This window comes from Sphaerodactylus townsendi, linkage group LG09 (genome assembly GCF_021028975.2).
Source record: "Sphaerodactylus townsendi isolate TG3544 linkage group LG09, MPM_Stown_v2.3, whole genome shotgun sequence".
NCBI classification, from domain to species: domain Eukaryota; kingdom Metazoa; phylum Chordata; class Lepidosauria; order Squamata; family Sphaerodactylidae; genus Sphaerodactylus; species Sphaerodactylus townsendi.
In genome coordinates this window covers 67,902,378-67,927,389 of record NC_059433.1, presented here as the reverse complement: position 1 = coordinate 67,927,389, position 25,012 = coordinate 67,902,378, and the positions used below count along the sequence as shown (strand labels likewise).

The following is a 25,012-nucleotide window of genomic DNA, read 5'->3' as shown; positions in this document are numbered from 1 at the left end:
TAAGAAGCTTGGTTCAGGTGCAGGAATGTTCCTCACCTCCTCTTGGGTGAAGACAGATGCAAAGAATTCATTCAGCTTCTCTGCAATCTCCCTGCCATCTTTTAGCACACCCTTTGTTCCTTTGTCATCTAACGGGCCTACCGCTTCCCTTGCTGGCTTCCTGCTTTTGATGTACTTGAAGAACTGTTTGTTGCTGGTCTTGATGTTCGCAGCCATGCGTTCCTCATAATCCTTTTTGGCCTCCCTTACAGCTAACTTGCTTCTCTTTTGCCACCATTTGTGTTCCCTCTCATATTCTTCATCAGCCAAACTGGACTTCCATTTTCTAAAAGACATTTTCTTTTTTCTGATAATTTCCTCAACCTCTCTTGTTAACCATGGTGGCTTTCTTTTGGACTGGGCGCTGCCTTTTCTAACCTGTGGAACACATTCCAGCTGAGCTTTTATTACTGTGTTTTTAAATAACCTCCAAGCATCCCGGACAGTTTTGACTCTCTTGATTTTCCCTTTCAGCTTCCTGCGCACTATCCCCCTCATCTTTGAGAAATTTCCCTTTCTGAAGGCGAATGTAACTACATTAGTAGTTGCCACTTGTTCGCATGCTGAGATACTGAATCTGACAGCATTGTGGTCGCTGTTCCCTATCGGCTCAACAACACTGACTTCCTGCACCAGGTCCTGGGTCCCACATAGAATTAGATCTAGGATCACCTCTCCCCTGGTTGGTTCCACAACCATCTGCTCTAAGCCACAGTCATTTAGCATATCCAGGAATGCTCTCTCCTTACTATGACCTGAACATGCATTTTTCCAGTTTATATGGGGATAGTTAAAATCACCCATTACCACTACATTTTTGTTTTTGTTGGCCTCTCTAATTTCTTTTTCCATCTCAGAATCCTCTTGTGCACTTTGGTCAGGGGGACGATAATATATTCCTAATATTAAACTGTCCTTCACACCTGGTATTGATATCCACAGTGATTCTGTAGGGGAACCAGCTCCCCTTGCATTGTCTATTTTATGTGATACTATGCTCTCTTTGATGTAAAGGGCAACTCCACCCCCAATGCGCCCTGTCCTATCCTTCCTATAGAGCCTGTAGCCTGGTATAACAGCATCCCACTGGTTCTCCTCATTCGACCATGTCTCTGTAATGCCCACTATATCAAAGTCCTCCTTCAAAACTCTGTACTCTAGCTCCCCCATTTTAGGTCGAATGCTTCTACTATTAGCATAGAGACGCCTGTATACCCTGTCTCTGTCCTTAACCTGGGATTTATGTGCTTTACCCTCAAGTCTTTTGTAGACACTATCCCTTGTCACATGCACATTGCTATGTTCCTCACTTGTATGTGGTTGATTTAGAAAAACCTCCCTCTCTGTCTGCATCCCCATAGATACTGTATTCCGAACCGAAGTCACCTCAGCTCCTGTCGGCTTTCCCCCAGTGATCAGTTTAAAAGCTGTTCTGCCACCTTTTTAATGTTGAGCGCCAGCAGCCTGGTTCCTCTTTGGTTAAGATGAAGCCCGTCCCGTTTGTACAGGCCTACCTTGTCCCAAAAGGTTCCCCAGTTCCTGACAAATCTGAAACCCTCTGCCTTACACCAGCTTCTCATCCACGCATTGAGACCCTGTATCTCCGCTTGCCTAGCTCTCCCTGCGCGTGGAACGGGTAGCATTTCTGAGAATGCCACCTTGGAGGTCCTGGACTTCAACCTTTTTCCTAGCAGCCTAAATTTAGCTTCCAGAACCTCCCGGCTACATTTCCCAATGTCGTTAGTGCCAATGTGGACCACAACTGCTGACTCCACCCCAGCACTGTCTAAAAGCCTATCTAGACGAAGCGTGACATCCGCAACCTTCGCACCAGGCAGGCAGGTCACCATGCGGTCATCACGCCTCTCACAAACCCAACTCTCTACATTTCTAATGATCGAATCACCCACTACAAGGAGCCCCCCACCTCCCCGAGGGGTATCCTCAGTGCGAGAGGATAGCTGATCACCAGTTAAGGAAGGGATCCCATCTAAGGGAGCATCTTCCCCCACCTCAGACTGGCACCCTCCATCCCCAAGGCCTTCATTCTCCATGACATCTGAAGAGATGTCACCTTGGGAGTGGGACCCGGCTGTTAGGTCCCTGAAAGCCTCGTCTGTCACCCTCTCTGCCTCTTTCAGTTTCTCCAGGTCTGCCACCTTGGCTTCAAGAGAACGCACACGTTCCTTGAGTGCCAGGAGCTCATTGCAGCGAGGGCACACCCACAACTTCTGTCCTAGTGGCAGATAGTCATACATGTGACACTCAGTGCAAAACACTGGAAAGCCCCCATCCCCCTGCTGGCTTTCTGCCTTCATATCTGATTTGTTTAGATATTTAAATATTACGCTTTTAGTCACTGCCCCCCCTGGAGCTATCTGCACGTACTATCTGTCAAATATGTCCTTATTAATTTAAACCCCCCCCCAAAAAAATTAAAATTGAATTAAAATTGCGCGCGCCGTTAGGCGCACGCCGCTGGTTCCAGAGACTGAACTAAAGCCCCACCTCTCAGGACAAAAGCCCCACCTCTAGGACAAAGAGGAACAAGAGATGAACTCTGTTAACCCCTGTTAAGCCCCACCTTCCAGATTCAGCAGCCTTACAAGGAGAAAAAGAGATAACCCCTGTTAAAATACACTGTTTTAAAAGCTGTGGCTTTGAGAAAAGCCCTCCGAAATGAACACCAGCAGGTCACTCTGCTCTTCCTGGCCAAGATAAGGCCTGTGTCTCAAAACCTTGCAAGACTTTGGTGCTTGCTAGGGAGGGGAGGCAGTTTGCTTAGCAATAGCGTGGGAGGAGTAGAGCTTTGAGAGCCAGTTTGATGTAGTGGTTAAGAACAGGTGGGTTCTAATCTGGAGAACTGGGTTTGATTCCCCACTCCTCCACCTGAGTGGCAGAGGCTTATCTGGTGAACCAGATGTGTTTCCGCACGCCTGCATTCCTTTTGGGATTTCGTGTTACCAAAAGCATGGGAGAAAACAACTGTTGCAGCCAACACAGATCTTTTTTTCCCCCCACCTGCTGCACAGAGCTCTTGTCAATTTTACTGTGGCCTCTGCCATTTTGTGTGGTGCAGGAGATTCCCCCCGGAGATTCCCCTCAGAGGTTTCCTCTGCTTGCAGCTCATTGCTATTTCGCTGTAAAAAGCAGATGAAGTTTGTTTAGCCTAGTGACGCCATTTGTGTTTGTTTGTTTGTTTGTTTGTTTTGAAGGGGCTGTCTGCAAAGCTACGGCAACACAAATATGTGCGTGTTGTAGCTTCTCTTGTCATGTCACTGTTGGAATTTGGGTCCAATAAGTGAAAAAAAACAAGAAATACAAAAAAAAATGGCACACACCTAGAGCTTATCCCCTTAGCAGCTATCTAACAACCCATCCTTCCCAGGTAAAGTGAAGCTGGTGGAAAGGGACCTTTTCTTTGACCTTTGAAGGACCCAAAAGTTCATGCTTGGGCCCGAAGTGACCAGACAAAGTAGAAGAACCTCCATCGCTACTTTGCAGCAAGGGAGCCATTGACTGTGCAGTTTTGAAACAAAATAAAGGGCTCCGTAGTTCACCTATTTATTTTTTTATTATTATTAATTTTATATACCGCCCTCCCCCGAGGGCTAAGGGCAGTTCACAACAAGTTTAAAACATACATGAAAACATAATTTAAATATTAATTACATAAAAACAGAACCCATTTTAAAAATGTGGATGGCGTCTGGCTACCCCCCTCCCTGCCTTGTGCCCACGGGAGGCCAGATGACACGGTAGATGTATTTTTAACCAGGCTGGCCAAATGCCTGGCGGAACAGGTCCGTCTTGCAGGCCCTGCGGAAACTCTGTAAGTCCCACAGGGCCCTGATCTCCCGAGGGAGCCTGTTCCACCAGGTAGGGGCCAGGGCTGAAAAGGCCCTGCCCCTCGTCGAGGCCAGTCTGATCATTTTTGGGCCAGAGATTACGAGTAGGTCCTCCTCCGTGGAGCGGAGGGGCCTACCGGGGCAATATGGGGAGAGAGACCTAATTGTATGTTTAGCTGCCGGACATGTTCACCACAACATTCTCAGCAACCCACCTTAAATCTAGGACTATCTACCTTGCCCGTTTTACCAGGATGCATGAAGTTAATGCCCTGGGCTCCCCACCCAAACCCCGCTATCTTCCTTCTTCAGGGGTGAGGTGAAGGTTGGGCAAGAAAAGGCCTCATGCTGTAATGTCAAGGTTTGAGTTTTGTGTAACGGGAAGGCACCTCTGCAAAGCTGGTCGGGTTTATTCTCAGTGGTTCAGGGCAGGAGGTAAAAACACCCCTGCAACGGAGATGCTGTACTTATTTTGTCAATGAAATAGATCTGCAAGAAAAAATATGGTGTTTCATAAAGCAGATACTCTGGTATCAGTTCTGACAGCTGTGTTTCCTTTATGGGGTCATTGGAAGAGTGACAGCTGCAGCAACAGAACTCCCCCGTTATCAGCATGTCAGCCATCCCAGGTCAATTTTGATTCCCCCCCCCCACTTTCTACAAGTCTTTTTTCCCCTCTTAACATGCAGCTGAGGACTCTTTCACTACGATCTGTTTTGCTTCCTGGTTGGCGACACAGTGTCAATTACTGAGATAATTGAGCTAATGAGCTTGTTTATCAACAGCAGATAGCTGGCTTAGTTAATGTTCATTACTGTTTTCCTTCCCTTCTTTATGGCCAATGTGGATTGCATGTCGATGCCACTGAGAAAAGAAGAGGTGCTAAAAGAAAGCTTCCAATCTGACAGGCCACAATGCAGGGAAAACACAGATGAAGAAGTTATCAGGAGCAGCGGTGGCGTAGGAGGTTAAGAGCTGGTGTATCTAATCTGGAGGAACCGGGTTTGATTCCCAGCTCTGCCGCCTGAGCTGTGGAGGCTTATCTGGGGAATTCAGATTAGCCTGTGCACTCCCACACATGCCAGCTGGGTGACCTTGGGCTAGTCACAGCTTCTCGGAGCTCTCTCAGCCCCACCTACCACACAGGGTGTTTGTTGTGAGGGGGGAAGGGCAAGGAGATTGTAAGCCCCTTTGAGTCTCCTGCAGGAGAGAAAGGGGGGATATAAATCCAAACTTCTTCTTCTTCTTTTAAATGGCGTGAGATCCGCAGTGGAGATTACTTATTTTAACGGCACAACGGTGTCATATCTAGCATCCCCTTCTTTCATTCTTGCGGGAATGGCTGTGGTTCCGAGTCCCCTTCCGCAAATGCAAAATAACGCACTTTCAATCCACTTTGCAGCTGGATTTTACTGTGCGGAATAGCAAAATCCACTTGCAAACAATTGTGAAAGTAGATTGAAAGTGCATTATTCTGCATGTGCGGAAGGGGCCTGAGTCTTCCGCAGACAGGTTGACATTAGAAAGGTCTGGCGTATGTGTAAAGTCCCGTGAAGTCGCACCTATCTTATGGCGCAGGGTTTCCAAGCCAAGAGACGTCCAGAAGTATTTTGCCGTTGCTTGCCTTTGAGTAGTAATCCTGGACTTCCCTGCTGGTCTCCCATCCAAGTATTTACCAGGGCGGATCCTGCGTAGCTTCTGAGATGTGATGAGATCCAATTAGCTTGAGCCATCCAGATCAGGATGCCATGTCTCCCTGATTAAAACTCTGTGTTTAATTCCGCTGCTGGGAAAGCCACTTAAGATTTCCTTGATGGACTTTGTCACAATCACAATAACCGAAGGTCCAACATTTTTACAAGGTAGGTGTTTAGAAAGTACGACAGTAGTAACTACACCCTGGCATACATACACTCAATATTAGAGTTCAGCACAAATAATAAGTTATGTATACAGTATCAATTTTTCAATTCTATTCAACAGGTGAAGCAAACCTCTAGTGCATTACTCATTGCTTCACCTGTTGGATAGAATTGCAAATTGAGACCGTATACATAACTTATTGTTTGTCTTGAACTCTAATATTGAGTGTATGTACGCCAGGGTGTAGTTACTACTGTTGTACCTTAGGTCCAAGGCTGATTTATTGATGTACAAATAATGTTGTTACCATGTTTCCCCAAAAATAAGACAGTGTCTTATATTAATTTTTGCACCAAAAGATGCGCTTATGTCTTATTTTCAGGGGATATCTGATTTTTGTGTGTTCTGTTCGTCGGGCATGCTTCCATACAAAAACTTTGCTACATCTTACTTTCAGGGGATGCCTTATATTTCGCACTTCAGCAAAACCTCTACTATGTCTTATTTTTAGGGGATGTCTTATATTCGGGGAAACAGGGTACGAGCATTTATATTTAAAAGAAAATGTTGCCATAAAGGAATTGTAGGTTCACAGCTCTGATTTACACAAGGGAGAAATGAAATTAGGGGTTAACTCAGTGGTGGGATTCAAATAATTTAACAACCAGTTCCGGTGGTGGGATTCAAAGAATTTAACAACTGGTTGATTACAAAGCACCATTTTAACAACCGGTTCTGCCAAAGTGGTGCGAACCGGCTGAATCCCACCACTGGGTTAACTGGGATCTGGGAGTTACAACCAGTGGTGGGATCAAAAAAATTTAGTAACAGGTTCCCTCGCCAGCCCCCCCTCAGCAAAGGGGGCAGAGGCGTACCTTGGCAAACCTGAGCCCTGGGCAAAACCTGAGTTGGATGCCCCCCCATGGGCAGCCCCCCCCACGACCCCAATTTTTTTTTTGCACCAGGTCATTTCTAAATCACATTATCGAAAATGCCCCAACTCACAATGCCCCAACTCACAAATCTGAACACAGCAATGGTGAAACACACAGGTTCTTTGATAGAGACTGGTGAGATAAAAGGTACGAAAGGCTGAGGATCCATGAATTGCAGTACCTGAAAGGGATCGACCCAGTTCAGGGAGTTACATTATCAGTCGCAATTGCTATACGGAACCTACACGTTCAAAGGCAGGATGCCTCTCGGGGAGGCGAGGGCGTGGAGACGGGAAAGCGGACCCAATTAGTAACCCCCTCTCGGGAACTGGTGAGAACCTGCTGGATCCCACCTCTAGTTACAACGGAGAAGATGTGGAGATGAGCAATTGAAAAAATCTCTGATGCCAAGTCTCCAATCACTTGTCGGGCTTGCTAGATTATTGCAGGAAAACGTCCCTGCTGCTGCCTTCATTTGCGAAAGAGACAGGTTTCAATCTCGCCGCTGTTCCCGCTTTGATATGGCCCACGGGAAGCCTGGTGCACCGCTGGTTCCAACAGGCTTCAATGCTTCCTCGTTCAGAGCTCCTATCTGCTTTTCCACAGGAATAATTAAATGGCTGGGGTGTCAGGTTGTGCGGGTCTGACTTCTTTGACTCTTGCCAAGTGGCATGCCGGAGACAGGTTTTCATTATTTCTGAAACTGTATTTTAAGACCGTAGTCTGCCCTTGTTCCTTCTCAGTGCCGCACGATGCTATTCATTCATGCAGTCATTAAAAAGAACGTGGATTTAGGAGGTCCGTTCTTCTCACTTTCAAGTGACAAAGGGAAATATGCTGGTGTTTTTGCATTTTTCCAGGCCAAGCGTAGGCCTCTGACACACTTCAAACTAAATACAGCAAGCTGAGCCATTGATCCCGACAGGGTTTTTAATTTCAAGGCCTGTGGCCAGCCAGATTTACATTATTACTGTGAGTAATTTATTCAGGGGGCTTTTGGGAGTCGCAACAGGGGCGGGGGGCGACTGTTGAACACAGAGAATTTTTAAAATAAAAAAAATATAAGGAAAAACTGTGGCTACCTTGGATTTACCAACAACTGGCAGGTATAGACGCCAGGCCAAACCTGGCATGGTTGGGAGATAGGATTCTTAACTGCCCACAAAAAATGGGCAGTCGCTCACTGGTTTGTGTCACCTACTGGTTTGTGTCCCTGGTTTGTGTCGGCTACTTAGCGAGCGGAAGCAGGCTGGTGAAAGAGGGCAGAGATCTGCTTCCCTTGAGTGATGATGTCACTTCCAGCTTGCTGCAGAAGTGCCTACCGCACCAGGGGGACACACTAGCACTCTCCCCCAAAACTCTATGGAAACTAATTCTATGGGAACCGTAGAGTTTTGGGGCAAGTGTTGCAGGATCCAGCTGATGTGATGCCACGCTTCCATATCAAGCCAGAATTGACATTATTGCATTGGGGAGTCAGATTGCTGCACCTGAATCTATCTCCCTAAAGCTCCCACCGATTGCCAGGAGAAACCTGGAAACGCTATAGAAAGGTATCGGGTGGAGACATGATTGGAGGCTGACATAATAATTTCAGCTCTGGGGAAAATAATTTCAGCTCTGGGGAAAACCCAGTAGCTCTAATTGCTGGAAGTTTCTGATGGTTCCTAGAGCTACCCATGTCACTTCCAGGTGTTCCTTACAGGTGATTTTCTCTGTGGCAGGAGGCAACAGGAGCTCCCTGACCCTATCTACTGTGACAGCCATTTTGTCACTGGCGTTGTCTTCTGCGGCAGCCATTTTGTAGTTTTTCCTACTGCCCTGTTCCAAAATTCCAGAAGTACCCACAGGCTCAAAAAGTTTCAGGGTTATAGTATTGGATTGGGGTTTGTGTTGTCTTGCCAACCTCACAGAATTACACCGGATCTCCAGTCTAAAGCGATCAATTCCCCTGAAGAAAATGGCTGCTTTGGAGGATATATGCTGTGCAGTGGTGGGATCCAAAAATTTTAGTAACAGGTTCCCATGGTGGTGGGATTCCAACTGTGGTGTAGCACCAATGGGGCTGGGTGTGGCACGACGGGGGGGTGTAGCAGGGCATTCCGGGGGTGGGGCATTCCTGGGTGGGGCTGTGGCAAGGACGCAGCCGCTGCGTCGGTCCTTGGGCAGGAAACGAATGCACGCAGGCACAGGCTGCCACGCACACCGGTGCACCTCCTGCTAGACTGCTTCAAGTTCTGCGTGCTACTGGTGAGAGGAGGGGCGTAACTAAGGCAAAAATCACGTGGCAAAATCACCAATTAGTAACCCCCTCTCGGCACACACAAATAATTAGTAACCTACTCTCGGGAACCTGTGGGAACCTGCTGGATCCCACTTCTGATGCTGTGGTATTATACCTACCTATATCCCTCTCCTTTCCAAATCCTGTCCTCTCCAGGCTTTGTCCACAAATCATCAGGATTTTTTTTTAATTTGCCGAGTGAAAGGATGGCCAATAGAAATCATTATCTGGGAGAGACGAGAAACAAAACCAATAATAGATGCATAGTTTTCAGATACAGCTGTATACCCCATCATTATTCCAAGGAATTCCAGCTGGCATACAATATGATACAGCAGGAGTCCCCAACCTTTTTGAACCTGTGGGCACCTTAGGAATTCTGACAGTGTGATGGCTACAGCAACAAAATGTCTGCTGCAGGAAGTGATTTTAACCACGCCATGGCTTCTACGGATAAACCTCAGTCACCGACTGAAGATCCTTGTTCTGTGGTGGCGGTAGGAGCAGCAGTGGCGTAGGAGGTTAAGAGCTCGTGTATCTAATCTGGAGGAACCGGGTTTGATTCCCTGCTCTGCCGCCTGAGCTGTGGAGGCTTATCTGGGGAATTCAGATTAGCCTGTGCACTCCCACACACACCAGCTGGGTGACCTTGGGCTAGTCACAGCTTCTTGGAGCTCTCTCAGCCCCACCTACCTCACAGGGTGTTTGTTGTGAGGGGGGAAGGGCGAGGAGATTGTGAGCCCCTTTGAGTCTCCTGCAGGAGAGAAAGGGGGGATACAAGTCCAAACTCTTCTTCTTCTTCTTCAAAGCAAGGTTCCATCAAATATATACAGTCAGCCAAGTCTCCAGTGGTCAATCAGAAGGCATGCTGGGAAAAAGGCCTACCTGGCCCCACCCAAATACTAAAAAGAAATTGAAAAAGCATTGGCAAGTACACACAGATACCACATTGGGGATCTCCGTGATACAGTGTGTGTGTGTGTGAGTTTTAAGTATCAAAAGTCATAGGACAAATTATCTGGGAGAAAGAAGACACAGTATAATGACTTCCCAAATAATGGTAAACCATTCTGCAGTTCATAAAATTTGATTGTCTTCCCTGAAACTGACTTCGATGCTGGTAGGTGTACCATGAATAATTCAAGAGATGCCCGCAGGAACAGGGAGGTATAATCAAGGAGAGAGTGGGAAATGTATGCTAAATCTCACCACGACACCAGCTATCCAACAGTTCTTTGGTACCCCGCAGTGAATTGCAGCAAATGAGGATTTTAAAGTGACTTTCCAGGCAAAACTTTCAAAATAGGTGAGAGAAAAAAAGAGACATAAACAAGAGGTATTACACGAATTTAGTTCTTGGAGTCCCTTTGGTTTTGCTTCTTGAGCACAGAATCAGGGCCATTGGTCAATATTTTATAACAAATTTGTATCTAACATTTTCACTAGTGGGTGGTAGATGAACAATCTTTGCTCTCATTCTCAGGCCCCTTCCGCACATGCAAAATAATGCATTTTCAAACCACTTTCACAACTGTTTGCAAGTGGATTTTACCATTCCGCACAGCTTCAAAGAGCACTGAAAGCAGTTTGAAAGTGCATTATTCTGCATGTGCGGAATGAGCCTCAGTGATTTGAGGACTGAGAAAAATATGGGAAGAAGGGGACAGTTAGTGATGATGTTCTAGGGATTTTCCCTGTCTCCATGGTAAATACATCATATCCTCTGAACCTGTAATTTGAAGTGATGTCACATCTTCCATGACACTCTAGGACTTTCACTAGTCTCTATGGCCTTTAGCATAGAGAATGGGGAAATTTTAGGAGCATCAAGGAGGATGCAAAATCACACCCCCTGAAAAATCTCCCATGATTTGTCAGCACAGAGCTGGCAACCCTATTTACGTATCACCTAGGATTACAAGCAGAGGCATATTTGCCCCCCACGTGACCAGTGGGTCTTTCCCCCGGCACTTCCAACAGCGCCCTCTGCTGGCACCGTGGGCATGACGCCTCCAGCAGTGGCCGTTTCCCTCTTTTCTGAGCTGCTTGGAGGGGAGGGAGACGGCACCAGGGCTGCTGGACTTCCAGCAGCAGAAGGCGCCCCTCCAGCTTGAGTGGGAAGGCATGGAGAGCGACATGAAGCTAGGTAGGCTAGCCATGGGCCAGGGAAAGATGTCTGGGGCAAAACTATGCTCACTGGCAAATTTGCCTGCTCTGACAGTGAAGCAAATTAGAAGTTGCGCTACAAGTGGTCTCGCTTGCTGGAAAAAGAATGGAAAGTGAAAGCGGGGCTCCAGGAAATACATCCATACAAGAAATCTTGCTGCGACAGACATTTGCTCCCATTGTGCAGCAGATACTTTGTCCATAATCGGCCCTAGGCCATGATGGATCCATTGTCTAACCTATCTATGTAAAAGGAAAGCCATACTGGCGACAACTCACACTTGCACAAACGGAGGTGGTGAACTGCAGATGTCACAATTTTCTAGAGCCCATTACATTTTTTTCACATAACAGTTTTATTGCTGGTTTAATATAAAACACCTTCATATATACATGCATATCAAGCTTTGATAAACAAACACAACCTCAAACACTACGCCCAGGCTGCTATGTAGATTATAATCTTGGGAAAACAAGCACAAGTATGATAAGTGTAAATGTCATTAGTGACATGCAACATGGCAACATACAACAATATTACACTCAAAATCCTCCATGTGTCTAAGACAGTGATGGCGAACCTTTTCGAGACCGAGTGCCCAAACTGCAACCCAAAACCCACTTATTTATCGCAAAGTGCCTACATGGCAATTCAACCTGAATACTGAGGTTTTAGTATAGAAAAAATGGTTGGCTCCAAGGCGCGCGTTACTCGGGAGTAAGCTTGGTGGTAGACAGTGAAGCAACTGTCAACTCTTCGAACAGGAGAATCACGACCCTTGGAGCGTTTACTCTGAAGCAAACCCCACTTCCAGCAACTAAGCTTACTCCCAGGTAAAGGATCGTGCTTTCGTTCTTCTCATGAAAATCAGTTGGGTTTAGCAGTGCTTAACAGGGTTACCTACACTGCTTCCCCAAAACTGCACTGCTTCCCTGAGCCTTCTGGGGAGTGCGGTCTAAAAATATAATAAATAAATAAAATAAATAAACTAGGTCTTAGGTTTAATGCTAATAATCTCCCTGAAATAATTACACTATTATCACATGACGAACTCTGTGCACGCGTGCCCACAGAAAGGGCTTTGTGTGCCACCTCTGGCACCCGTGCCATAGGTTCGCCACCACTGGTATAAGAGGGTACAATTCCAGAGAGTTCACAGTGGAACAAACTCCCCGGTCAGCACCCATTTCCCTAGATGACAAACTACTTCTTCAGCATATAGCTTGCCATAAGAGTAACAGGAACAAAATTAAACATCTGGATCTGGGATTCTATATTCCGGTTTGTTTCATGTATGTGGAGCTGAAATTAGTGAGAAAAAAAACTGTTATTAAAAATATCAGGAGAGTAGAAAGAAACTTTCAGGTTTTCAAGATTAAGCAGAAAGGAAATTAATTTTGATGAAATGAGAAATTTAGTTGAAGGAGATTAGTTTTAAAAGGGTGGGCCTTCTGGTGGGAAATTAGGGAAGAAAAGATTAAGTCGGGGAAGGGGAAACTATTTCTGGAAGTTTGAAGGCAAATGATTGCTGGGTTTGGTTATTACAGAAGGTCATTTGATTTATTTATATCTCTATGCCTGGCTTCCTGCCAAAATACGGTGGGTGGCTTCCAAAAACGATGACATTAAAATGAGGAATGCCAGCAACTTTACGCTGAACATGATTGGTAGGAAAGATGTGTTTCCTGACAGTGGTGATCATATGCGAACTGAGTCCCAGATCTCTGTGTTTTGTCACTGTAGTGTGTTGAACACTTTTGTGGTTTTTAATGCCCTCTTCATTTGAATTGCTGGCAATGTGTCAGGGTGGACCAGAATTTCAGCCAGGTGGAGAAAAAATTCATGCATACGAAATGCTGTTCCAAGCAGATCAGCATTAATATTGATAACAGGGATTCTGAAGAACCACCACAACAACAAAGGGGCAAAACACATAAACAACAACATTGGGCTGGTTCATGTGTAAATCACTGTCTGTTCAAACCATCGGCACAGCAGCAAGTCTGGGGGGGGGGGCTCCCGTTCTCATTAGGCTGTGCAAGACCATGGATACGTGAAATGTGGTCCATCTCACTGTACTATACTGTTCAGATATGTGGAGAATAACCCACTGAACAGGTTTGAGCAGCTTAGGAACAGCCAAACTGCCTGATGAAAAACCGACTTCGTCATCATGATGTGCAAACAAAATGTTCCTCTCATTTCCCTTTCTTCCCTTTCTTGTCTCCTCTCCTTCCTTTCCAACTATGTCATGTCAGGTGAGATATAAAATGACACATAAGATGACGTTTAACTCCTGAACCCCAACTGAAGGGGGAAGGAAGGAAGGAAGGAAGGAAGGAAGGAAGGAAGGAAGGAAGGAAGGAAGGAAGGAAGGAAGGAAGGAAGGAAGGAAGGAAGGAAGGAAGGAAGGAAGGAAGGAAGGAAGGAAGGAAGGAAGGAAGGAAGGGGGAGAAAAGGAAAGAAAGAGGAATATAAATGAGAAGAAAGATGAAGAAAGAGGTGGATGGATATTCCCTAGATGGCTCTGGGGATCGTTGACACATCAGGGAGTCAAATCCAGGATCCTCAACCATCTGTATGATTTCTGTATTGAAAGCCCAATGCAAGGAATAGTACAAATGAAAACTATATTCTAAAGCACAACTATAATCTTGACCGCTATGTTTCCAAGAGGGAACATCCAATGAAGGATTCGTAGTACGGACTGGAAATACATAGCTATAATTGAAAAAAACTTTGGGAAGAATTATTGCAGCAAATATGCACTGAAGAAGAGTTGCGAAAACGCTATCGAGGCGCGCATGCGTTTTGCGGATTGGTGATACTGCATTTCGTCTCCATTATTTTCTGAACGCTGGACTTACTGCCTCCATTAACCATATGGTGAATATAACTGGCAGTGGACACTTTGATTTCTTTCCTACGTTCCTTGGGGGTGCGGTGAGCTTATCGTCGCCTCACCACACATAGACTCTATGTGCATTCTATGAGACCTTCAGTATATCTGGCTGATACAGATGAATGTTTTTGACTTACCTGTATATTTGTATGTTACAAAGTTACAAGATTATAGTTGTGCTTTAGAATATAGTTTTCATTTGCACTATTCCTTGCATTGGGCTTTCATTTTTTTTTAGTTGTTGCCAAATCTGTAGCTTTCCTGTTGATTGTATTTATGCCCAGTTGATTTTTTTTATTTCTGTATTGGACAGCAAGAGAGAACCATCCTAACCCCTTCCCACTTGGTCCCTCATGATCTCTGGCCGCCAAGGAAGAAGCCGCACGACCATTTTCCTTACAGATCACAGGAAACAAATGTGAAAGAAAGGCGAGGGAAAACCACAGTCAAAATACGTCACACCGACTGTAAAATAAACAGACCTGGAAAGGTTGAAGTCATTTATCACTATCAGGGGACAGGTTGGCATTTCCTCCTCCAGATAGCATTTGACACTTTGTTCACACTGGCATTTTTTTAAGTAAGCATTTTGTGAAAGCATCATGGCAACCACAGGCCTTCTTTTTTTTTGGGGGGGGGGGGAATCTCCAGGCCCCACACGAAAGTTGAAAGCCCTATTAATAAGCAATAGTTTTTAAGGCCCGGCTCTCCTTTTGTAACTGCTCCCTTACGCTGCTTCAAAACACTGACGCTGCTCAGCGTTTGGAACATCAGAGAAAGGAGCTAATTTAATTTATTGTCTAGAGGGAACATTGCTGGACTCCTAATTAAGTAGGATTTTATCTGGGGCTGGTATCTTTTGGAGGTCTCCCTCCCCCTTTAAGAGCACCCAGGGAATGGCGGAGAGATCTGCCTGTCTCCGTGCTAGTTGTTAATGATGGAGCTTTGGGGAAGTTGCGCTTGGAAAACAGGTGGGGATGCACTTTTTAATAAGTGTCCCACTGTTTGATCTATAACACAGAGCTCACAGGGAGAATTAAAAAAAAACATTGGCAAGGTATTTAAACCGATCTTCCAAATTTTAAACCTTGTTCACAACTGCCAGTAGTGGCTTTCCTTTTTTAAAAAATAATTTTTTATTGTATCATTTGAATATTACATTTATATTAATGCTTTTCTTCATTTGTTTTCAAACAATACATTTTCCCCCTTTTTCCCTCCCCCCTATATTTTTTCATATTTTTGTCAAACAAACAGCAGTAAGTTCATTTTTGGAATCTTTTCTCCCATTTCTCCTCATTGACTCCAGCTTCTTTCATCCAGTCCTCGTATATGGTCCATATCTTCAAGATTTCGCTCTGTTTATCTTGCTACAGTTTATTCTTTGTTATTATGTCAAAAATGTCCAGTGTCACTTGTTCCCAGATGTAATCCAACCATTTCTGGATTGTCCATTTTTTCTTTTCTTTCCAGCCTAAAGCTATTGTTGCATGTGCTGCTTTGATCATTATTGTGTACATATAGCTATATTTTTTATCTACCCTTCAATCCTCCATTACACCCATGAACATTAAGTCGTTATTTATCCCAATATTAATCTTTACCAGTTTCTCGATCTATAACATTACCGTTGTCCAAAATTTTTCCACTTCTATACATTCCATCCACATATGGCTATAATATGCCTCCTGATCAAAACAATGCCAGCATTTAGGGCTGAGTCCTTTAATCATATATGCTAGTTGTTTTGGTGTTCTATACCATTTCAATATCACTTTTAGTAGTGGCTTTCCTGTCAGTAATGAAAAGGAACATTTTGACGAAAACTTCTCCAAGGTCTGCTTTCCCAGGAGGTTAAGGGCACACGCTCAAACCCGATCTCATGAACAGTCTTTCATCTAATTATTTGCTTTAATAGCCCTTTCAGAATTCATAAGGGGCACCCTACGGTAGCGCCGCGGCTTCATTTTTCCATTGCTTATAATTTTATGACATTCTGTCATGACCTGCCATGTTATACGAAATGGGGGATCGATAAACACAAGACGGCTTGGTAATTTAAAAAGATGCATTTTGTGCAGTAAACAAGAAGAACGTAAGAACATAAGAACGAGCCTGCTGGATCAGACCAGAGTCCATCTAGTCCAGCACTCTGCTACTGGCAGCGGCCCACCAGGTCACTGTACTTCCTGATTCCTCAAAGCTGTTTTCCGGTGGGAGTTCCTAGTATGTTTATGGTGAACAAGTGGAGGAAAAACTATATTCTGCATCTTGATTGTCTTCAGGCGACCTACCTTTTTTGTATCCCCGCCCCCCCCAAAAGAATTACATGATGGTTGCAGAGACAGTTGGTGAAAATGTTCTTCTCTTTTGGAAGGCCTCTCTTTTGTGATGGATGTGATATCTAACACTATGTAAAGCTGAGAAATTTGTCCGAGACATGTTGCGAGGGGAAAAAATCTAAATCCGGGGGTAGATCCAGTATTTTTTGAAGGACAGGAATGCTTTCAATACAGTGTGCAAAGTCACATACCTCTTTGTAGATACACGCTACAGATCCTTTTCTTTTAACCACGGACCAGGAATGGGACTCAGCCTTCTTCATTTGTATATTCTGTTCCCGGCATGTAAACCCTAAGCATGGCAGCTGTGAAATTGGTAAACTCTATGCTGAGTGCCAGTGGTAGATCAGGAATTGATAATAAAACTGCCAAAGACCTTCCTGCCCTTGGATCCCAAACCAGCCTTTTGCAGGACCGCGACTTCTTGAGTACTGTGGTTCAGCTCCGGTCACTACATCTCAAAAAGGATATCGAAGAGATAGAAAAAGTGCAGAGAAGCGCAACAGGAGGATGATTAAGGGATTTGAGCACCTTCCTTATGAGGAGAGGCTGCAGCCAGCTTTGGGACTCCTTTTTTTTTTTTTTAGCTCTGGAGAGGAGACGCTCCTGAACGGGGATATGACTGAAGTTCATAAACTTATGCATGGGGTGGACAGAAAATGCCTCCATTGACAGAGAGAAATTTTTCTCTCTTTCTCACAACATTAGAACCATTTACATTGAAAATGCTGGGGGGAATAATTCAATATTAGGACTAATAAAAGGTACCACTTCTTCACGCACGTGCGGATTGGTGTTTCAATATGCCGCCACAGGAGGTGGTGATGGCCAATTTTAACCTGGATGTATTTTAAAAAAAGGGCTTGGACAGATTTTATGGATGAGAAGTCGGATCTATGGCTACCAGTCTTGATCTGCCTTGATCTCAGATTGCAAATGCCTTAGCAGACCAGGTGCTCAAGAGCAGCAGCAGCAGCAGAAGGCCATTGCTTTCACCTCCTGCATCTGAGCTCCCAAAGGCACCTGGTGGGCCACTGCGAGTAGCAGAGAGCTGGACTAGATGGACTCTGGTCTGATCCAGCTGGCTTGTTCTCATGTTCTTATGTTCTTAAGTCCCAACAGATGGGCCTCAGCCTTCATTTATATATTTGCCTCAAGGCATTTCCCAAGGCAGAATTGGTAACTCTATCCGAGTTGCAGTGGCAGATCAGGGAGGCCAAAGACTTTCCTTATTGTGATCTCAAACCAGCTCTTGTATTAAGAGGGTTATTGACTCTTAACACAAAGGTTGCTTTTAGCTGTCATGGGTAATAGCATTGTTACCGCTGCTGCTCGGGTAACAATAAGTGATTTCAGCTCAGCAACGTAATGAGGCGCAGGAAGCCGGCGTTCTTCAAAGCAAAGGATTTTATTTGGAGGTGATGGTCACAGCTCGGGCAGGAGAATCGCGCCTTGCAAACAAGCGCAAGAACTTTTATTCACAAACATCAAAGGGGGCAAGGGGGCAGGTAGAAAGGGGAGGTAAGGGGCAGGTCCCTTACCAAACACCAATAAGAAAACATCAATACAAAAAGAAGGTACAATTACAACTTTTGAATGGGATTACGAAGCCCTCTAACCTAGTGGCATCCAGTGGCAGTGAGTTCTTCGCCCAAAAGAGCTGCATCTGCTGTGTGAGGCAATATCCACCAGATGCTATTTGGCAACTTTCTAGGCCACTTACGGATATGCTCCTAAACCTGCCAATCCAAAATGTGTGTGTGTGTGTGTGTGTGTGTGTGTGTGTGTGTGTGTGTGTGGCGTGGGGGGGGGGTCGATCTGCTTCCAAAGAGGCATTTGGCAGCATAGCCGCCAAGAAAAGGAAGAAGAAAACCATGGGCCGGTGAAAAGCCCCAATGGGCATGATTATTTCTGTTGCTGCTAACATAAAAGATCCGGCTGGCCTCAACAAGGGCCAGGGCTTTTACTGCCCTGGCCCCTACCTGGTGGAACAGGCACCCAAAGGAGACCAGGGCCCTGCGGGACCTTCAGAGTTTCCGCAGGGCCTTCAAAATGGACCTGTTCCACCAGGCTTTTGGCCAGCTGGGATGACCATCTGACCCTCATACCATCTTGGTCTCCCATGGGCAGGAATGGGGTTGGGATAAGTCGCCTTCTGCAAATTTTAAACTGTTTAAGTTCTATGAATTGAATATTGTTATAGATTGTTTTTATATTTGTATTTATATGATATTGATGTACATCGCCCTGAGCCCTCCGGGGGAGGGCGGTTTAAAAATGGAAACAAACGAACGAACGAACGAACGAACGAACGAACGAACGAACGAACGAACAACATAGCCTGGCCATCTTGCAAATGGACCTTCTAACCATCTGCCCACTTTGTCTCTTGCAGGGCAGCTTTTATGTACCATCCGAAAACTGCATGCAGCATGCCCACAAGTGGCACAAAGACCTTTGCCTCCTGCTGCTGAATGCATACCGAGGACTGCAGGTGTACTACAGCATCATCCAGAAGGAGATCCCCAGTTTACCGCACCTGAAGTTAGGTGAGTGACCAGCTCTCGCTTACTGGATGTGATGGCAGGGCTCTGGTTTTCTGGCAGCAGTTGGTGTGATTTGCTTTTGCTGTACCTTTCTGCCCCCTTCTGAAGGTGCCAAGATATTTATATCTAGCAGAACATTTCATGCACCATTCAAACGAACGTCGACTGCACCGTCAATCCGGAGAGCCAAACTACAGATTACAGGCTGGCATGGGACAATCTGTAGTCACTGATGCCGTTTTAGATGAGAATGTGGCATTTTAACGTTTTTTACACGGGCGCCATCTTGATTTGGTCTGTGGCACGAAGGTACCATGCAATCTTTTCAGGTGCCTCCACAGCCCCCCACACAGCTATTCCAGTGCTTGAAAATCCATGGGGGGGAGGGCAGACAAGAAGGCATGTCCTCTGTATACCTGTTAGGTTTCAGACCCAATAGACTTGGAAGTGTTGATCAATAGCATTTATTGAGTAGGCATCAAAGTACCACACCAGTAAAGCCAGTTCTGATGAAGCTGACACTTACAGTCTGCTTTATCCCCCGAGCGAGCCCCACTCCTGTTTTCCCAAAAATTTGTGAAAAACAGTTTTTGGAGCTGAGGCTTCCCAAGGTCGCTAGCAGATAGCAAGAGAAAGTCACCTGACTTCCTGCCCCATGAGATAATGAAAGCAACATTGTTCCCATGGGACAAGAGGGTCAGGGCAGAGGCATTCCTCCCACTGGGCTAAGTGAGCAGTTGCCCAGGGCACCCCCTTGTGGGGGGCGCCAAAAATGCAGGTTCGTTTGTGGGATTTTTTTGTATTTTCAGTGTTTTTTGGGTTTTGGCCTGCAGGGGGTGCAGTTTTTAGGCTAGCAGCACCAAAATTTCAAGAAGTTTTCAGGAGGCTTTCCTGATGATATAACCCAAGTTTGGTGAGGTTTGGTTTAGGGAGTCCAACGTTACAGACTCCCAAAGGGAGTGCCCCATCCCCATCGTTTCCAATGGGAGCTAATAGGAGATGAGGGCTACATCTTTGAGGGTTCATAACTTTGGACCCTCTGAGCAAAACTTCACCAAACCTGGGTGGTAAATCCACTTCAAAGGGAGAATCTGGGGTCCCCAGTTTAAATAACATTGAAAGTAATGCTGTTTCCCCCAATTGGGGGGACTGGATACAATACCATAAAATGTTTTCATAGCAGTAATAAAACATTTTTAAATCATTTTGAAAATGTTCTTAAAAATATTTCTGCTGTGTGGCATGGCCCTTTTCTGTATTCCGATTTGTGAGTTGGGGCATGTTCTATAATGTGATGGTGACTTTGAATTTCGACCTGGTGGGAAAAAAATCATTGTTTGGTCATGGTGGGGGATGGTGGCATCAAACTCAGGTTTTGCCCAGGGCTCCAGTTTGCCTAGGTACACCACTGGGTCAGGGGAAACCTAGTTGTCTACAAGTATGTGAAGCCATAAAGCAAAGATCAAGGAAAGAATGTGCAGATGGCAATGGTTACATTTAGCAGGCTGGTTACATATATCTTAAAAGCAGCAGCAATGTGTTATTTTAAGTAGGTACATGGTTCTGGGAATGCATCTCAATCAACTAGCTAACATCCCTCTGACATGGATAGCATCCCCCTGACAATACCACAGGAACTTTTAAACTGCTAAATTCTCATCTAAAATGGCATCAGTGGCCACAAGTTGTCCCATGATGGGTAGTTTGGCTCTGAGCATGAACTTCTTCAAATATTAATGATATTCACTTCATTCTCAGCTCCAATCACTGAGTTTGCAGGATTTTAAAGGGTCTCTGAGTTAGATCCGAAGTACCACGAGTGGCATATAGGCCTTTCCCACCCCTCTGTCCAGGGTGAAACTGGATTCTCCAGGGGCAGTCTGAGACCCCTTTTTACCCTGGAAATTCTGCTGGGTATCATGGAAACCCTCGGAAACGGCATAAGAACTGACATTTACTCTACTTGAGTTGCTTTTTTTCCAGAAGGGAAGAACAAGGCAGCATTCCTTCGGGAAAGAAAGCGGAAGCAACATTTTGTCAATTGGGAATCTTTTGCTTTGCTTACTGGGATCGGCACTGTATAGATCCTCCATGTCCAAGAACAGGTTTTTTCATTTCCTACAACAGCAGTGCTTTAGTAATGAATCTCCTTTTCCTTTTCCTAGAGGATCTTGCTGTGGAGGAGACGCTGTTCCAACTCTCCGCTGAGCTTCAGGTACTCATCCCACGTCACATGTAGAGTTTTCAGACGGGCCAGGTGGAAACGTTTTCATTGTTCTCTACAGGGGAGTGCCCCCAGTGAAATGCATATTAAATTGGAAAGCAAAAAATCAGCATGTGTTTTTGCTTTTCGAGCCTGTTGTTGCCTGTTGGTTGGAACACTTCCTCTTCTGAGGAAAGGCTCAAGCAATCGTGGTGTAATGGTTAAGACCAGGTGGATTCTAATCCGGAGAACCAGGTTTGATTCCCCACTCCTCCACCTTAGTTTTCATCTAAGTAGTCCTTGGTGATGCTGGGGGTCACTGAAGTCAGCTCAGTTCGAATCCGCAGCCTTTTTGCGCTTGCCGGTTTTTGCAAAACACACAGCCAACTGGTTCAGCAGACCAAGCGATTCGCTCCTGTCTGATCACCGCCTTGAAGCATGCTCAGTTTGACTGTCAAACAGTTTGCAACATTATCAGCCAAGAAGTTGTGAATGGGTGCTGTTGACCAGTCTCCCAGCAGGGTATTCCTGCTTCCTTTTCCCAGGATTTCTGGAAGGCTGCAGCCAGAGAGTGCAGGGAAGCTCAAGTGGTCTGAGGCAGAGGTTGGATTCTAGACAAAATGGAACACTGAAGCCAATCATAACTGAAACCAGTGTGGTGTAGTGGTAAAAAACAACAACAGGTGGATTCTGATCTGGAGAACCGAGTTTGATTCCCCACTCCTCCACCTGAGTGACAGAGGCTTATCTCATGAACAAGATGTATTTCCAGACTCCTACATTCCTGCTGAGTGACCTTGGGCTAGTTACAGTTCTTCAGAACTCTTTCAGCCCCACCTACCTCACAAGGGGTCTGTTGTGGGGAAAGGAAGGGGCTTGTAAGCACCTTGAGTCTCCTTAGAAGAGAGAAAGGTGGGATATAAATCTAAACTCGTCCTCCTCATCCTCCTCATCCTCCTCGTCCTCCTGGTCCTCCTCCTGGTCCTCCTCCTCCTCCTCCTCCTCCTCCTCCTCCTCGTCTTCTTCTTCTTCTTCTTCTTCTTCTTCTTCTTCTTCTTCTTCTTCTTCTTCTTCTTCTAATAACAACAACAACAACAACAACAACAACAACAACAACAACAACAACAACTTGAACTTGAAACAGCACTTGAAACAACACTTGAAGCAGCAGTTGAAGCAGCACTTGAAACATCTTTGAATTGACAGAATTAACATCTGTCAAATTCAGAAGGCAGCCCTGCTGGGATCCGCACGAATACTACTCCGATACATTACAACTTCCTAGGCCTCTGGGTGAGGCTCGAATTGTAATGAAGTCCAACAACCAGCTAAAGATCTGGCAGCTGTGAAATCTACAATAATAATAATAATTTCCAGACTACTACATTCCTGCTGACATAATAATAATTATTATTCCTACATTCAGCTGACATCATCATCATCATCATCATCATCATCATCATCATCATCATCATCATTATTATTATTATTATTATTATTATTATTATTATTATTATTATTATGTCAGCTGAATAATTGCCTTAATGGAGCGGAAAGTGTGGTAGTTCTCTTTCCAAAAGTGGCTGACCAAATGCTACTGAGATGCTTCAAAGCTAATAACAAAGGAAGTGCTCTTCCCTTGTTGATTGTCCTAGCCATCTGTTATTCAGAGGTATACTGCCTCTAAATCTGGAGGTTTCATTTCATGTGGCTTTTTTGTAAGTATAAGGATAAAAGAAGGAACTTTTAATAGACCTAACCTGACATGATTTGTCAATGGGATCCTGGTAACTTAATGCTGTCTATGCTCTTGCCCGCTTCACATGGAAATGAATCTAGTACGGCACTGGCTTCTTCTACCTGAAAACCATGCGTAACTTATAAATAACTACAATATACAGATTCATGTGCCAGTGATTCCCTTTGAAATCGGTGCGTGTGCACTTTCTGAGCATGCATTAAATAACTGACTGCCCTGTTAGGACAGTCTGGAAGAAACAGATAGGAAATGACATGTGGTGTGCAAATTAGGAATTTGGCATTATAGGGGAGCAGCTCCATCTAGTGGATGATTTATAGTTTGCAGCCCGACAGTCTGAAGAACAGAAAAACAAAAAATCATAGAAATTAGTGGTTCACGTTCAGGCTCACCCAGGACATAGAAAGATTGGCCTCAAGAGTCATCACCTTTGATACCCTTGGCCATGGTGGAATCTTCCTCTGAATAGCTCCAAGTACTCACCAATTTCCTGTTTATCCTGCCTGAATGATGAAGGGGGTCTCTTCTGAGAAAACTTCTTTCGCTAGTTCTTTGTTTCCACCACCCCACCACCCCGAAAATGATGTTATTTCAGATCATCATTAGAAACTTGACCTAATTCTGCTTATACAAAGTATTAAATGAGTCAACCGATGCAACGTGAAAGCTAATACACAATCAAAGAACGCGTTGCATCCACTGCTTTCTATGTGCTCAAAAATAAGAACATAGTTCTTAATGCAGGTAACGAACTGAGAACACTGCGTACGAACGCTGATACTCTTACAGTTAAGACTTGTTAGCATTAAGAACTATGTCCTTGAAGAAATTGAGTACATAGAGTTTTGTTGTAGAGCACTGTGGTACTTGGTTTGTCTTATATATATGCACCTTATTGTTTTATACACATTTTTGAGCACATAAAACGCGGTGGGTGCAACGTGTTCTTTGATCGTGTACTAATGATGCTTGTGTCATACCCTTCTAGACTCTGAACAATCCAGAGAAGATCGCCGAACAGATCAGCAAGGATCTGACCTGCCTTTGCTCCCACCTGGTGGCTCTCTGGACTCAGTTCCTGGAGGTGGTAACTCTACATCCAGACGTCACGGCCTATCTGGTCCAGGAGCATCACACTCTAAGGGTAACGCCGCAAAACAGAGTCCAGTGATATTTGCTTGAGGAAACTGATGCAAAACTATTCCTAGAGGTTAGACCCAGCTATTAATTTAGCCAAGAGCAAAAAACAAACAAGGAATGCAAGCAGGACAAGTTCAATTTTTTTGCTTTATTACAGTACTTTATTACAGTACTTTTATTACAGCAGCAGTGGCGTAGTGGTTAAGAGCAGGTGCATCAGGGGCGTAATGAGGCAAACTGAAGCCCTGGACAAAACCTAAGTTTGATGCCCCCCCCCATGGGTGGTAGAGCTCCCCCGTCCTCCTCCCCTGGTGGCTTGTGGCTTCCCCCCTCCCTGCCGGCTGAACTTAGGCGCCCCCCTTACCGAAGAAAGGGTGCAGGATGCAGAAGGTGGGCGGGCGGGCGGGCGGCAGCGGGCAGTGGCGGCATCCAGGGAAGAGTAGCACAGTCAGTGGGTCGGCCAGGTGCATGTGCGCCCCTGACTGCTAGCCCTGCCACTCCACAAAGATCCATCTGAGGACGCAGCAGGGCCGGCAAGAGGCGGAGCACAGGCAGCAAGGCTTGGCGGTTCGGCTTATCCTGATCCACAGATAGGGCTGAGATGAGCTGATTTGGAGGCACTTGGAGGGACAAGGGCCTGAGCCTGCCCCCTCCGAACTTGCAGTAACATTTTTATTTTTTGTGTTTTTTTGTTTTGGCCTTCAGGGGACGCATTTTAGAGATATTGGCACCAACGTTTCAGAATATCATCAGGAGACTGTCCTGATGATACCCCCCCAAGTTTGGTGCAGTTTGGTTCAGAGGGTCCAAAGTTATGGACCCCCAAAGGGGTAGCCCCTATCCCCCATTGTTTCCAATTGGAGCTAAGGAGATGGGACTGCACCTTTGAGGGTCCATAACTTTGCCCCCCATGAACCAAAATTCACCAAACCTAGGGGATGTCATCAGGACAGTCTCTTGAAGATACTCTGAAATTTTGGTGCT

The 25,012-nt window shown here is 45.3% G+C and overlaps 1 protein-coding gene across 1 annotated transcript in view; it reads left to right on the top strand.

Moving 5' to 3' along the window:
- The window catches only part of LOC125439477 (protein FAM135B-like), a 33,077-nt gene extending 8,560 nt beyond the window's left edge, over nt 1–24,517 (top strand). Inside the window, exons 5-8 of the mRNA XM_048508578.1 lie at nt 18,776–18,929; nt 21,092–21,141; nt 23,877–24,032; nt 24,380–24,517. Of these exons, the coding sequence (XP_048364535.1) occupies nt 18,776–18,929; nt 21,092–21,141; nt 23,877–24,032; nt 24,380–24,517 (498 nt within the window). The remainder of the gene's footprint in view (nt 1–18,775; nt 18,930–21,091; nt 21,142–23,876; nt 24,033–24,379) is intronic.
- The last annotated feature ends 495 nt before the right edge of the window (nt 24,518–25,012 follow it).